The 16,127-nt window shown below is 45.2% G+C and overlaps 1 protein-coding gene across 2 annotated transcripts; it reads left to right on the forward strand.

Annotated features, from left to right (window-relative positions):
- The first annotated feature begins 5,640 nt into the window (after positions 1-5,640).
- Positions 5,641-13,010, forward strand: Pex19 (peroxisomal biogenesis factor 19). Of its 2 annotated transcripts, none has more exons than XM_090340666.1 (8): positions 5,641-5,731; positions 7,820-7,929; positions 8,352-8,517; positions 9,373-9,458; positions 9,663-9,824; positions 11,293-11,469; positions 11,707-11,751; positions 11,894-13,010. In XM_090340666.1, the coding sequence occupies exons 1-8, from the start codon at positions 5,662-5,664 to the stop codon at positions 11,987-11,989; spliced, it is 912 nt and encodes a 303-aa protein (XP_090196792.1). In that variant the 5' UTR covers positions 5,641-5,661; the 3' UTR covers positions 11,990-13,010. The 2 variants fall into 2 exon arrangements, with proteins under 2 accessions (XP_090196792.1, XP_090196791.1); XM_090340665.1 differs by having other exon boundaries at positions 11,914-13,010.
- Positions 13,011-16,127: the final 3,117 nt, after the last annotated feature.

Below are 16,127 nucleotides of genomic sequence, written 5' to 3' on the forward strand. Positions count from 1 at the left end.
AAGAGCTGGGCACCTCACGCCTGTGACATCTCAGGAGGCTGAGATCTGAGGATTGTAGTTCAAAGCCAGCCTCAGCACTAAAGAGCTTATCCAACAAACCACTAGAAAACAGGAAGTGGACTGTGACTCAAGTCACACTCCTGGCCCATGGATGTTTCTTAAACACTATCCCCAAGCTAAACCTGTTTTCTCAAAACTTTGTATACTAGGGGCTGGGAGTTTGGCCTAGTGGTAGAGTGCTTGCCTAGCATGCACAAAGACCCGGGTTTGATTCCTCGGTACCACATACTTAGAAAAAAGCCAGCTAGTGGTTAAAGTGCTTGCCTAGCATGCATGAAGACCCGGGTTCGATTCCTCGGTACCACATACATAGAAAAAAGCCGGAAGTGGTGCTGAGGCTCAAGTGATAGAGCTCTAGCCTTGAGAAAGTCCAAGGACAGTGCTCAGGCCCTGAGCTCAAGCCAGGCCTGGCAAAAAAAAAAAAAAAAGAAAAAAGCCAGAAGTGGTGCTGAGGCTCAAGTGGTAGAGCTCTAGTCTTGAGAAAGTCCAAGGACAGTGCTCAGGCCCTGAGCTCAAGCCCAGGACTGACAAAAAAAGAACAAAAAAAACCTGTGTTGTGCCAAGATTGTTTCATGTTCTGGAAATGACTCCCCCCCAACCCCCCCCCCCCATTGTCCTTGAACCCCAGGTGGTAACAGCTTGGTGCTCAGTGGTTAGACACCTGAGCTCTGATTGGACCAGTGGCTTGAGTCAAATAGCCAATCATGTAATTGTACTTTCCCTATAAAAGCAGTGTAAAGTTCTTGCTCAGGGCCTTTTCAGCGTTGCCGGCTGCTGGTACTCGGAGGCCTGAGTCTAGACTGGTAAATAAAACGACCCCTGCTTTTTAGCTTTGACTGTGGCCTCTGGTGGTCTTTTCGGGGTTCTAGGGATTCGGGTACAACACCTGCATAATACATTGGCAACACTTTCTCAAGTTATTAATGTCATTCCTATAAACATAGGCAAGTTAGTCTTGAAGAAACAAAATTACAAGCTTATAAAATTAATTTTCAAAATTAAGTTTGCAGCTGGCACCAGTGGCTGATGTCTGTAATCCTAGCTACTCAGGAAGCTGAGATCTGAGTATCTTGGTTCAAAGCCAGCCCTGAGTATGAAAGTTCCTGAGGTGCTTATTTCCAATTAATCACCAGAAAACCAAAAGTGTTATGGCTCAAAGTGCTAGAGTGCTGCTAGCCTTGTGCTGAAGAGTTCAGGGACAACACTCAGGCCCAGAGTTCAAGCCCTATGACCGACAAAAAAAAAAACACCTAAATTATAAAGATGACAAGCTCTGCCTTTTGAGACTTACATAGTTGGGAAAACAAGTTAGATAGCTGTGATTTAATTGTGAATGCCAAACAAGAATCTGAAGTTGCTCAACAAACTGGAAAGACAAGTCCTTAAGCAAGAATGATACAGGAAGTGCTGTAATTTTTTCCCCAACAGTATTCACTCTTTATTAGAAGGGCAGAACAGTCAGAAGAAAATGAGTACTGATGGCCGGGAATTTGGCCTAGTGGTTAAAGTGCTTGCCTAGCATGCATGAAGACCCGGGTTCGATTCCTCAGTACCACAACATAGAAAAAAGCCAGAAGTGGTGCTATGGCTCAAGTGGTAGAGCTCTAGCCTTGAGAAAGTCCAAGGACAGTGCTCAGGCCCTGAACTCAAGCCCAGGACTGGCAAAAAAAAAAAAAAAGAGTACTGACATGAGATGCTAAGAGAATCAGCAAAAAAAAAAAAAAAAAAAAAAAAAGCTGGGAATGTGGCTTGCCTAGCATGCATGAAGCTCTAGGTTTGAGTCCTCAGTACCACATAAGCAGAAAAAGGCAGAAGTGGTGCTGTGTCTCAAGTAGTAGTGTCCTAATTTTGTGTGTGTGTATCATGGGCTTAAACTTGGCCTGGGCACTGTCCTTAAGCTCTTCCGCTGAAGGCTACCACCCTACTCCTGGGCCTGGTTGTTGTCCCTGAGCACTTCAGCTCTAGGCTACCACCATACCCTTGAGCCAAGCCCCACTTCCCATTTTCTAGAGTTTAATTGGAGATAAGTCTCAAACCCTTTTGAGCCTGGGCTGACTTTGAACCTTGATCCTCAGATATCAGTCTCCTGAGTAGCTAGGATTGGAGGCATGAGCCACCACTGCTGTCCCGATTTCTTTTTATTTTTTGCCAGTTCTAGGCCTTGAACTCAGGGCTTGAGCACTATCTTTAGGCTTTCTCAAGGCTAGAGCTCTACCACTTGAGCCACAGCACCACTTCCGGCCTTTTTCTATGTATATGGTACCGAGGAATTGAACCTGGGTCTTCGTGCATGCCAGGCAAGCACTCTACCACTAGGCCAAACTCCCAGCTGTCCTGATTTATTTCTGTGCTCTACTGTGCCTAGCACAAGATTTCAAACAAGTAGGTGCTAAGTGCTAAAACAGATTTGTATCTGAAACAGTTGCCACATTCTGGCATACCTAACAGACCAATCCCAAAGAAGGGAAGGAGTATCTGTAGAGTTATTTACCTGAGCCTTCCTCAGCTTCTCTTTATCAGAGATCAGGTTCTGAGTGGAGTGCAAGACAGATGATTGCATTTGAATTGCCCTTTGCTCACTCCAAAGTTCCAAAGTCCTGTTTCCTGTTTACCACTCTAAGTTCCCTTCAGTTTAACAGACAGTTCCAATGGAAAATAGTTTTCCACTAGATTTGCAGACAGAAAAGAGTAGCCAATGATGTTTTGTTTTTGTTTTTTGCCAATCCTGGGTTTGAGCTTAGGGACTGAGCACTGTCCTTGGACTTTCTCAAGGCGAGGCTAGAGCTTTACCACTTGAGCCTCAGCACAGCTTCTGGCTTTTTTTCTATGTATGTGGTACCAAGGAATCAAACCCAGTCTCTGTGCATGCTAGGCAAGCACTCTACCACTAGGCTAAACTCCCGGCCCGGATTTGGATTTTCTTTTTTTTGTCCGTAGTGGGACTTGAACTCTGGGCCTGGGTGTTGTCCCTGAGCTCTTCTTCTCAAGGTTACCATTCTACCACTTGAGCCACAGCACCACTTCTGGTTTCCTGGTTGTTAATTGGAGATAAGAGTCTCACAGTGTTTATTGCCAGCTGGCTTTGAACCTTGATCCTTAGATCTCAGCCTCCAGGATAACTAGGATTACAGTTATGAGCCACAACACAGGACTTGTGTTATTTTGTTTTGTTTTAAAACTACTCCTAGAGCTTAACTACTGAGACATTTTGCTCAAGGCTAAAAGGCTAGCATTCTACCACTTAAGCCACAACTCTACTTCCAACTTTTTTTGTGCTTTTTTTTTTTTTTTTTTTGGTGCCAGTCCTGGGCTTGAGCTCAGGGGGTTTTGTGTGTGTGTGTGTGTGTGTGTGTGTGTGTGTGTGTGTGTGTGTGTGTGTGTGTGTATACTTTCTTGAAGATAAGAATGTTACTTTCTTGTGGGAGCTGGCTTCAAACCCTCATCCTCATATCTAGTCTCCTGAGTAGTTGTATTACAAGCATGAGCCACTAGCCACTAGGGCCCAGCCAAATTCTTTTTTGTTTTTGTTTTTGTTTTTTGTCAGTCCTGGGGACAAACTCTGTGCTGGACTCCTCAGCTCAAGGCTACCACCCTATCACCTTGGCCCCAAGATTTCCCGTTTTCTAGTGGTTAACTGGAGATAAGTATCAGTCTCATGTTGTTGTTTTTGTTTTGGCCAGTCCTGGGGACTGAACTCCGGGCCTGACCACTGTCCTTGGGCTTTCCTCAAGGCTAGCACTTGAGCCACAGCACCAGTTCTGCCTTTTCTATACATGTGGTACCGAGGAATCGAACCTGGGTCTTCACACATGCTAGGCAAGCACTCTACCACTAGGCCAAACTTCTGGCCCTCTCAGTCTCATGTTCTTTAGTGTTGGGGCTGACTTTAAACCATGATCCTCATATCTCAGCCTCCTGAGCCATTGCGCTTGGCCAAATTCTTAAGTTTTAAGCACTCTGCTTTGAAAGTTGAGATACAACAATAAATAAAGACAACAGAAATTCTTCTTGTAACTTAGTGCTTGTGGAGGTGGAGGTGGTGAAGTCAGATAAATATATGGTATATCAGTTAACGTTCAGTATTAGAAAAAGACGCATAAAGTGTGAGGTTGGGACAGATAAGGATTTAGATTTTATTTAGCGAGGCCAAAAGCAATCATTTCAGAGAATATGACATATGAAAGGCAAAACAAAATGACGCAGATCATAATTATCTTCCCTGTTTCATAAGCCCAGATTCTAGTTGTTTGGCATAACTGGAACACAAGCACAAATAATGAAGAACTTCTCTAGGTAATGTAAAAGGAGTCTAGGCCAATGGAAAACCAGGCAGAAGGGCCTGGGCACTGTCTCTGCGCTCTTTTGCCCTAATGCTCCACCACTGGAACCACAGCTCCATTTCCAGTTTTTGGTAATAATTGGAGATGAGTCTCACGGACATTTTTCTGGTGGTTAATTAGAGATAAGAGTCTGGGACTGGCTGGGGTGGTGGCTCCCGTCTGTAATCCTAGCTACTCAGGAGACTGAGATCTGAGGATCAAGGTTCAAAGCTAGCCAGAGCACAAAAGGACCTGAGACTCTTTAGCCTCTAGAAAACAGGAAGTGGGGCTTGGCTCAGGGATAGCGTGGTAGCCTTGAGCTGAAAAGCTCAGGAACAGGGCCCAGGCCGAGTTCAGGACCCACATTCAAGTCCCACGACCCACAAAAAAAGTCACCGACTTCCCTGCTCAGAGTTTGAACCTTGATTCTCAGATCTCAGCCTCTGTAATCTAGGATTACAGGTCGAGCCCAACTTTAGCTCAATGTTTTGGGGTGTGTGTGTGTGTGTATTTTGTTTTTGCCAGTCCTGAGGCTTGAACTCAGGGCCGGGACACTGTACCTGAGTGAGCTTCTGGTTTTTTTTTTGGTCGGTCATGGGGCTTGAACTCTGGGCCTGGGTGCTCACTGTCCCTGAGCTGTTCAGTTCAAGGCTACCACCCTCCCCCTTGGGCCACAACGCCACTTCCGTTTTTCTGGTGGTTAATTGGAAATGAGAGTCTCATGGACTTCTGTGCCCAGGCTGGCTCTGAAGCGCAATCCTCAGACCTCAGCCTCCTGAGTAGCGAGGATTACAGGTGTGAGCCACCGGTGCCCGCCTTCCCTGAGCTTCTTCTGCTCAAGACTAGTCCTCTACCGCTTGAGCCACAGCGCCACCTCTGCCTTTTTCCGTGCATTTGGTTACTGAGGCACGGAGCAGAGGGCTTCACACGCATCCTAGGCCCGGCACTCTACCAGTAGGCCACATTCCCAGCTCTTGATTTCTGTTTTGAGGTGGGAGATCTCACGTTAAACTCCAACTTGCAACTGCTCTCCGGTCTCAGCGTCGAGAGTGCTGGGATGACAGGCGTGAATCACCCCTCAGTAGGCGATATTTCACCGACGGGAAGATTCCAGCTCCGGGGGTCAATAAACAACAGCCACGCAGTTCCTGTCCCTTTAAAAATGGCGGCGCCGCAGGGACCCGCGATCTCATTGGCTGCACGTGTCGAGGGGCGGGGCGAGGGGTGGGGCACGCGGCGCCGCCGGTAGTCACGCCTCCTACGGCAAGTGGGAAGCGGCAAGATGGCGGCTGCTGAAGACGGCTGTGGTGTCGGAGTTGAAGCGGACCGGGAACTGGAAGAGCTTCTGGAAAGTAAGAGCTGGTAATGGGAAAAGGTCCGAAGAGGACAAGGGTGAGGACTCATTCCGGTGGTAAAGTGAACATGAAATATCTGGCGGTGGGGTGGGAGGTCTCCGATCGTTAGCGAAGAGGTCGGACGATGACCCCCAAGGAAGATCTCGGGGTCACCCTGTCCGCTCCGCAGTGGGAGCTGGAGAGTTCACCCGGACCTTTGACCAGTCCTGACCCTTATCCTCCCTGCAGAAGGGGAAAAGGGTAACTCGTAGAGAGGTGTCTTGCGATCCCGCCCTAAACTCCCCTTGCCTTAGACTAGTAAATTATTGAAATCTAACTTTCCTTGCAGCTAGTAGCTGCATCTGAGGGCTGCGAACCCGACAGCCCCCATTACAGGTGTCCTGTACCTGGTCAGATCTTCCTTAACACTGGATCTTCCTTAACACTGCTTTTTTTTTTTTCCCTTCTTCCCGGGCCGTTAGAGTTGTGTCATGTCAGTAGCTCAAGCTACTGACATTGTTTTGAGAAACGGAGGGTGCAGCTGCCCCAGTGAAGGTAGTAGTTCACCCTCTTGAAAAATGGTGGATGTTCGTTTCATTCTTTAGTCTACTCCTGCAATTTTCTGTTGGTTTCCTGCCCAGAATGGGGCCGATGCCCTTAACTTAGGCTTGGCAAGACAGAATGTGGTGGTGACAACACAGACTTTGAGGACAGAGGTGAACGATTTCATCTCTTGCTCAGTCGGAGAGATGTGGGTAGGCAACACACACACACACACACACACACACACACACCCCGTGAGGAGTGCCAAATGACTGAATTGGCAGTGAGTTATCTGCAGAGATTAGACTAACCAGGGTTTTTGAACCTTGCTGAGGGAGAAGGAGATTTAAGAATGGTGTAAGATAAAGCAGGGTGAAGTGGCTCACTACTGTAATCCTAGCTACTCAGGAGGCTGAGATCTGAGCATCAAGGTTCAAAGCTAGCCCGGGCACGAAAGAACCTAAAACTCTTATTTCCAATTAACCTCTAGAAAACAGGAAGTGGGGCTTGGCTCAAGGGTAGGGTGGTAGCCTTGAGCTGAAGAGCTCAAGGAAAGTGCCCAGGCTGAGTTCAAGCGCCATGACCTACAAAAAAAAAAAGTGTAAGATAGTTAAATTCCATGGAACCCATTACGGAGTCCCTTAGTTTCTACTAGCGCCAACACCAGTGGGTACCAGCAGCCAGGTGGGATAGCTTATGCTGACTTGCCAAAAAAGGCGTCAGAGCAAGTTCAGAGGGTTAAGGACATCTATGTTCACTCTTCCTTTTGAATGTTTGTATGAAATTCATATGAAACTAGAAGAGTGTACAGAATTTTTTATGTGTCTGTGCCTATACTAAGGCTTGAGCTCAGGGTCTCTCACTCTTCCTTAGCTTTTTTTTTTTTTTTCACTCAAGGCTGGCAACACACCATTTTAGCAACAGCTTTACTTTACTTGTAAGAGTTTCTTGGATTTGAGCCGGGTGCCCTATAATCCTAGCTACCCAGGAGGCTGAGATCTGAGGATTGTGGTTTAAAGCCAGGCCCAATACAAAAGTCCATGGGACTCTTTATCTCCAATTAAAACCAGAAAACTGGAAGTGGCCCTGTGGTCCACAGTGGTAGAGTACTAGCTTTGAGGTGAAGAACTAAGGTACAGTGCCCAGGCCCAGAGTTCAAGCCCCATGACAGCCCCCCCCCCCCAAAAAAAAAAGGAGTTTCTTGGATTTGTCTGCCTGGCTAGTTCCTATCCTAGATCCTCATGGCTTCCTGAGTAGCTCAGAGTCACCAGCCACCTGTGGCCAACCTCTGCAGAACTTTTTGCCTTTTCTCCCAACTCAGAGATGAAGATGTGTTCCACCTTTACATGACTTAACCATTTGATCACAATAAATCAGGTAATCCTAAGGAAGATAGGAGACTTACTGATCAGTAGACTGGAAGGAAAAGACACCAAAAAAGGAGAATATTGAGGGTAGTTATCACTTTGAAAAAATATTTTTCCTAATATTTTCACCAGAAATCACCCAGCCTTGCATCCTCATCCAGCCCCAACACACATACCATATCTCTTGTCTCTTAAGGTGCTCTTGATGATTTCGATAAAGCCAAACCCTCCCCAGCACCCCCTCCTTCCACCACGGCCCCCGATGCTTCAGGGCCACAGAAGAGATCGCCAGGAGACACTGCCAAAGTATAAATCCCAACCCCTGAAGGGTGAGGGAGGGGATGGGCATGAGGAAGCTCTGACCAGAAGTGGGATCGGGCCTCTGGGCCTGAGGGAGGGCAGGGAGGGGGCCTTGGCCTCACATTGATGAGTGCTATTGCAGACTTCAATTCTCATGACATAAGGACTTGAGGTTGCATGGAGGGATCTCAAGGAGGCTCCTTGAAAAAAAAGCAGACTTAAATGTTGGGTTGATATGCCACCTCATATTTTTTTCTTCAGTGGCCAAATGCCTTTCTTGCTATCCTCATGAGTAGTAGATAGAATGTCCAATGGAGGAGGATAGGAGGGGGGTGCTGCATTTCCCAGAGGTATCGCTTGGACTTCTAAGGAGCCCAAGTATAGTGCAATGCTGTAAGAGTTGCATTTTGCCCACCCCTTCTCTGCAGGATGCCCTCTTTGCCTCCCAAGAGAAGTTCTTCCAGGAACTATTCGACAGTGAGCTGGCTTCCCAAGCCACTGCAGAATTTGAGAAGGCAATGAAGGAGTTGGCTGAAGAAGAGCCCCATCTGGTGGAACAATTCCAAAAGCTCTCAGAGGCTGCTGGGAGAGTGGGTGAGGAGACCCCAGACAAAGGGAAATACCTAGACAGATCGCTTTAGAGTTTGTTGTTTGAGGGCCTGGGAGTATGGCCTAGCAGTAGAGTGCTTGCCTAGCATGCACAAAGCCCTGGGTACCACATACATGGAAAAAGCTGGTAGTGGTGCTGTGGCACAAATGGCACAGCGCTAGCCTTGAGCAAAAAATGCTCAAGGAGAGTGCCCAGGCCCTGAGTTCAATCTCCAGGACTGGCAAAAAAAAAAAAAAAATCTGGGGTCAGGAGTGTGGCATAGTGGAAATAGAGTACTTGCCTAGCATGCACAAAACCCAGGGTGCAATTTCTTGCTACCACATATACAGAAAAAGATGGAAGTGGTGCTGTGGCTCAAGTGGTAGAGCACTAGCCTGTAGTTGAAAAACTCAGGGACAGTGCCCAGGCCCAGAGTTCAAGCCCCATAACCACCACCAACAAAATAACATAATCATGTTTGTGATATAACTGTGAAGCTCATTCTAGATAACTCAAAGATCTAAAGTGATAGCAATTTACTGGTAAATACTTTAAATCCAAGCCTGTAACCAGATTAATTTAGGCAAGCAAAAGCAGTTCAAGTCCCAAATAACTAGTTTTGTTTTTGTTTTTTCCTTGCCAGTCCTAGGGTTTCAACTCAGGGCCTGGGCAATTGTGCCTTAGCTTCTTTTGCTCAAGGCTAGCATTCTACCACTTCAGCCATAGCACCACTTCTGACTTTTTCTGTGTATGTGGTACTGAGGAATCTAAACCCAGGGTTTTGTGCATGCTAGGCAATCACTCTACCACTAAGCCACATTCCCAGCCCCATAATCCTAGTTCTTTTGATCTTTTTTTAGGTAGTGATGCAACCTCCCAACAAGAATTCACTTCTTGCCTAAAGGAGACATTAAGTGGACTAGCCAAAAATGCCACTGACCTTCAGGTAAGGAGTAGGGGTAGGGAACCATAACCAGCTCACTTCTGGACACTTCACCAAAAGTCTGAAAAAACAAATAATTCTCACATATGTTTCTGCCTCAGTATTTTGATCCAGGCAAGTTTAGATGGTTCTTCTTTCTTACCGCACAGGATAGGGGGCACCCCAGGAAGGTTTTATGCCTGTTCACATCTCTTTTCTGTTATCTAGAATTCAGGCATGTCAGAAGAAGAGCTGACCAAAGCCATGGAGGGGCTGGGTATGGATGAAGGGGATGGGGACGGGAACATCCTCCCCATCATGCAGAGCATCATGCAAAACCTGCTCTCCAGGGATGTGCTATATCCATCACTGAAGGAGATCACAGAGAAGGTTTGTGAATTCCTATTGCTGCCTTTTCTCCTCACTCTCCACCATACCAACCCAAATGAGCTACTTTGCTCAGATCCTCAGAGTAACTTGAACATACAAGTCTCCTCTTTATTTGTTGGGAGTAGGAAAAATTGTGTCTTGGAAAGAAGAAAGGTTTGGGGTATAAGGGGAAATGGTTCAGCTCTAGTTTTCTGTAAACTGGATCGAGACTCTGGGGTTATCTTATCAGCCATATGTATTTTATTTCTCTAACAAGGATTCACTGGGATTTTTCACCTTTATGTTATAGTCAATTAAAGAGTAATTTAAAAGCCAGGCTAGTGGTAGCTCAGGCCTGTAATCCTAGCTACTCAGGAGGCTGAAATCAAAGGATCACAGGTTCAAAGCCAGTCCTTCAAAGCTAGCCCATGTATTACAAAGCCTTGAGACTCTTATCTCCAATTAATCTCTAATGGGAGGTGAGGCTTAGCTCAAGGGTAGGGTGGTAGCCTTGAGCTGCAGAGTTCAGTGACAATGCCCAGGCCCAGAGTTCAAGCCCTATGACCCCCCCCACCCCAGCCATTAAAAAAAAAAAAAGTAATTTAAATGATTCCTACCACTTAGTTTTACTAGAGAGATAAAATATAGAAATAGGAGCTTTTTAGTGACACAAGGCAACAAATGACAGTGTGAAATTAATAGTATAAATTAAGAGTCAGCAGGCCAAGGTTTGTGTGGCCTAAGTCAAACTTTCAAATGAAGAATGTTTCTTACTTTTTTTTTATTAGAAATTACAGTTTATGCACCCTGACAATAAAATTAAACTACAATCTTAAAAAAGAAAAAATTGCTCCAGTGGCTTATGCCTGTAATCCTTAGCTACTCAGGCAGCTGAGATCTCAGGATCACGATTCAAAGCCAGCCTGGCACAAACAGTCCGTGAGACTCTTCAATTAACCGCCAGAAAACTGGAAGTGGCACTGTGGCTCAAAGTGGTAGAGCAGTATCCTTAAGCTGAAGATCTCAAGGACAGTGCCCAGGCTCAGAGTTCAAGCCCCATGACTGACAAAACAAAACTGGAAGTAGAGCTGTGGCTCAAAGTGGTAAACCACTAGCCTTGAGAAAAACAAAAACAAAAGCAAAAAAACCCAAAACAAACAACAACAATAAAAAGGCAAGAATAATGTACAGACCTTGAGTTCAAGCCTTATAATAAAAAAAATCCAGAAAATAAAAAATAATAGCAGTACCAAAGAGGAAAAATGTATAGCCAAGCCTACTTACGGCCCTCAAGTCCTAAAATATTTTCTGTCTGACTCGTCATAATTGCTAGTACAATCAGATAGTGTGTTGGAATCAGTGCTACTTGTCATGTTCACTTACTTAGCCTTTCTGCTTCCTATATCCAATTCATGTTTTATTCTTTCCCCCTCACCATTGTTCACTTAATTGTTCACTTAATTCTTCTTCACCCGTTTTCTTTCGTTAGTATCCAGAATGGTTGCAAGATCATCGGGAATCTCTACCTCCAGAACAATTTGAAAAATATCAAGAGCAGCATAATGTCATGTGCAAAATCTGTGAGCAGTTTGAGGCAGAGACACCCACCGACAGTGAAGCCACACAGAAGGCACGTTTTGAGACGGTGCTAGATCTTATGCAGCAGGTAAGACCTCTTCTTGCTGTCTTCCCACCAGTGCTGTCTACTTGAATGTTATGTGGAAAAGGTATTGGGGAAGAATTCTATTCCATCAAATTTGTGTAGTGGGGAGCACAAGAGAAACCATATAGCTAGCCTTGTCAGAAGAAATCGAGCTAATCAAATACATTTTCTGACCTCTTCTGTTTTCTATGATTTGTTTATGATTTTTGTTTTTTTATTTCATATTCTCTTAATTTTCAGCTACAGGATTTGGGCCATCCTCCAAAAGAGCTGGCTGGGGAAATGGTGAGTATGTCTTCTGGATTTTAGTTTGGCTCCCAGCTTCCATAATTCTGTACACTCTACCATTTCCATCTTAGGGTAATAATTGTGGATGCAGGGGATGGGCTGTCAGAAGCTCTGAATGAAGTATAGGCAGTTATCTGAGTCCCTTTGTCTTTTTTCCAGCCTCCTGGTCTCAACTTTGACCTGGATGCCCTCAATCTATCGGGCCCACCAGGTGCCAGTGGTGAGCAATGTCTGATCATGTGAAGCACAACACACTTTCCTCCCTGAGTCTTACCCATGGGAACATCTGGAGTCGGCAGAACATGGGAACTGAGGCAGGAGTCATCTGTGGAAGCAGTCTGCTCTCTGCCCATCATCCTATTCAAGACTGTGCCATACCAGCTGAGCCTTTTCCTCTGTTTTTGTAGAAATGGGATCTGTACCATAGGCCATTTTTATGAGCCCTACTGTTGTGGTTTCTGCTGCTAGAAAAGGCCCAGCTAAGGAAGGTGTCCCTCTTGGGGCATGTACCTTCTTCCCTTTCCCAAAATAATGTTAAATATGGCCATTCTCATGTTCACCTTTTCTTCCGGGGTCTTTGTGCCTTGTTTCTACTCCATTTCTTAGATCTGGGGAGCAGGGGCAGAGTCATAGGACTCTGCATTTCTCTACTTCTCTTGAGCAGGGCCTCAAGGAGTAGAGTGACACTGGCCTGGGCTGCCACTGTGGATCTGTCACTGTATCCTCTTGCCTTCAGACAGAACTTCCCTAATTCTCTGAAGGGAAAGAACTTTTCTATGTAATCACAATGGGGTTAGAGAGAAGCTTTAGGCTTTTTCTTTCTCTAGGTGCTGAGCCCTCAACTCCCTATTCCAGCCTGGGAATTCAAGTTGCTACTCTTGTTCTTTCTACCATTCTTGTTCTTTCTGCTATATGATCTGGATGAATCCAGCCCCTGACCTTCCTTTGCCCTGTGCCAGTCCTTATCTAGTCTCTTTTAAAATTCTTATTTATTCTAAACCTGAACCCATGCTGTAACAAAGGAGAACCCATCCTGTCCCCCCTCATCCAGTATGACCACCACTCTCATTGGTTCCTTCCTTCCTACTCAGGCAATCACAGAATTGTAGTGGCCAGTATGGCAAACTGATGGCCTTTCTACACAGATACATTGAGGGTTATTTGAAATAACTGATTCCCTTAGAATACTTGGTTTAGGAAGGTTCTTGGGAAAGGTATACAGCTTGGGATAGTGTCTAATAAATACTCTGTGTGAAGATTGTGGCCTATTTTTCATCCAGGGTTTTCTGATCTTTCCTAGTTTATGTAAGGTGCAGACGGGGATGAATGTTAGGAGATGTTCTACATAAGGTACATGTTTATTCTCCACCACTTCCTGCTGCCCCAGTTCAGTCTTCATCTCAGTTGACAAAGAAGACTAGACAGCTGGGCTGGGAGTTTGGCCTAGTGGCAGAGTGCTTGCCTTGCATGCCTGAAGACTCGGGTTCACTCGTTCCTTAGTACCACATACATAGAAAAAAGCCAAAAGCCTGGTGCAGTAACTTCTGCCTGTAATCCTAGCTATTTAGGAGGCTGAGATCTGAGGATCAAGGTTCAAAGCCAGCCCGCACAAAAGGACCTGACACTCTGATCTCCAATCAACTCCAATTAACCTCTAGAAAATGGGAAGTAAGGCATTGTCTGGAGGATAGGGGCGAAGCCTTGAGCTGAAGAGCTCAGGGACAGCACCCAGGCCCAGTTCAAGCCTCATGGTCCAAAAGAAAAAATGTAAGGTGTGTGTGGGGGGGGGAGGAGGGCATGCTTAATGAAAACCCATCAGTTGACTGTTTCTCAGAAAGGAATTAAAGCAACACCTATTCTTAGGTATAAAGTAGTTTATCTATTAAGGGCAGCATGTGTAAAGTAGAGCTGGCTATTAGAATGTGGGTGGTCTTAGAAGCTAGATGGATAGCCAAGATTTATAAGTAAGGCAGATTAAGAATTGTTGAATGTTGGGAATGTGGTTTAGTGAGAGTGCTTGCTTAGTATGCATGAAGCCTTGGGTTCTACATAAACAGTAAAAGTGGTGCTGTGGTACAAGTGGTGGAATGTTATCCTTGAGCACAGAGAGGCTCAGGGACAGTGCCTAGGCCCTGAGTTTAAGCCCCAGGACTGGTAAAAAAGAAAAAACATGTTGAGCTATCTGGGTGCCAGTAACTCTTGCCTATAATCATAACTATCTAGGAAGTTCTTCAAGTATAAAGACAGCATAGGCAGACAAAATCTTGAGATTCTTATCTTCAATTAAGCAACAAGAGCACCAGCCTTCAGAGAAAAAGCTAAACAAAAGTGTAAGGCTCTGAGCCCCAGTATCAGCACATAAACACACAAAAATACATGTATGTATGTATATATCTATGTACATAAATGTATATGTTACATACATATGTGTATATTTTGTGTGTATATATATTCATATATATATATGTTGGGGTTTTTTTTTGCCAGTCCTGGGGCTTGAACTCAGGGCCTGGGCACTGTCCCTGAGCTGCTTCTGCTCAAGGCTAGCACTCTACCACTTGCGCTCTAGCACCACTTCTGGCTTTTTCTGTGCATGTGGTACTGAGGAATCGAACCCAGGGCTTCATACATGCTAGGCAAGCACTCTACCACTAAGCCACATTCCCAGCCCCTGACTCCATGTTTCTATGATGTAATGAGATTGAGGGTGGGGAATATTTGTATGGGAGGGTATTGATGTGGTGTTTGGATCAGTGAGTATAAAACTCAGCTAAAGACTCTATATCCATTTCCCAACTCTTCAAGGCTTGGATTTTTTTTGTTTTTGTCCTCTTTGATTTCAGACTTCTGCTGAAAAAGCTCAGGGTCAGTGCCTAGGCCCTGAGTTCAAGCCCCATGACCAACAAAATGAAAAAAACCAATGCAAAAAGGAGCTGGTAAAGTGGTTCAAGTGTCAGAGCATGTGCTTAGCTATCTTGAAGCCCTTCAAACCTCAGTACCAGTATAAGTAAATAAATGGTTCATGTTGTCCACTCTGTCAGCAATAAAAACACAGAGCCCTTGATTTGGTACTACTCAAGGAGAATAGCCTGCTACTTGGTGAATTGATTACAATAAACATTTTTCTATTTAGAAACTGGTAAAAGTTTATCTTGACCAGGATTAATATCTCACTTCACCTGCCCTGTCTACAGTACCTAATTCAGCCCGTACTACTATTCAAGAACTTGTGGCTAGAACTGATTCAACATAATTATGCCGTGAACAAAAGACTCAATGACAAAATGTGTAGCAGTGGACATATGAGCACATTTATATCAGTTGGATTCAATGATTTTTACCAAATACTTCTCGTGGAGACGTTCCTGGCCTGGTAGAAGTGGGAAAGCTCTGTGTGTGTGTGTGTGTGTGTGTGTGTGTGTGTGTGTGTGTGTGTGTGTGTGTGTGTGCATACTATGGTTTCAACTCAGGCCCTCACCCACCACTTGTACTTTTTTAGCCATGTCTCCAGTGTGATACAGCCTTTTGGAGGAGCAGGTGCATCAAGGATCCTGTAGCATACTTCACAATTCCATATGAATTCCCCTTGACTGTATTGGGAAGGTTTTTTGTTTTTGTTTTTGTTTTTTAGCGGGGGGTTGGGGGGGAGGCAGTTATGGAGCTTGAACTGGGCCTGAGTAGGCTCTGTCCCTGAGGTCTTCAGCTCAAGGCTACCACCCTACCCTTAAGCCAAGCCCCACTTCCCATTTTCATTCTAGAGGTTAATTGGAGATAAGTCTCAGGTCCTTTTGTGCCCAGGCTGGCTTTGAGCCTTGATCGTCAGATCTCAGCCTCCTGAGTAGCTAGGATTATAGGCTTGAGCCACTGTGCCCAGTTGTATTAGGAAGTTTTATCTACCAGTTCACTCTGGAACCAAGAGGTGGAAATAGGAGTGACCTTATTCAACATTACTCCTGGTAATTCACTTGAGGAATTTCTGCAACTCATCATGTTCTACAGGTTTGGAGGCTCTGATTTCCAATCTAAGAATCTCAGTAAACTGAAAGGTACCATCTTATCACTTTGGGCTTTTAACATCAGCTGACTTACTAGGCAAAGAAGTTTTATGGAGGCCAGGAGTTTGGCCTAGGGGTTGAGTGCTTGCTAGCATCCGTGAAGATCCAGGTTCGATTCCTCCGTACCACATACATAGAAAAAAGCCGGAAATGGTGCTGAGGCTCAAGTGGTAGAGCTCTAGCTTTGAGAAAGTCCAAGGACAGTGCTCAGACCCTGAGCTCAAGCCCAGGACTGGCAAAAAAAAAAAATTATAGTCTCAGATAATTGGCTTCTTATGAGAAGGTAATACTATAACATAATGGGAGCACAAAGAGACA

The sequence above is a fragment of the Megascapheus bottae genome, chromosome 10 (genome assembly GCF_031878675.1).
Source record: "Megascapheus bottae isolate mThoBot1 chromosome 10, mThoBot2.hap1, whole genome shotgun sequence".
NCBI lineage: Eukaryota > Metazoa > Chordata > Mammalia > Rodentia > Geomyidae > Megascapheus > Megascapheus bottae.

Bases quoted from the DNA above. Each gene is read 5' to 3' on its own strand.
- Pex19 (XM_090340666.1), top strand. From the start codon at position 5,662: ATGGCGGCTGCTGAAGACGGCTGTGGTGTCGGAGTTGAAGCGGACCGG. The intron at 9,459-9,662 runs GTAAGGAGTAGG...TCTGTTATCTAG, and splicing joins AAAATGCCACTGACCTTCAG to AATTCAGGCATGTCAGAAGA. The intron at 9,825-11,292 runs GTTTGTGAATTC...TTCTTTCGTTAG, and splicing joins TGAAGGAGATCACAGAGAAG to TATCCAGAATGGTTGCAAGA.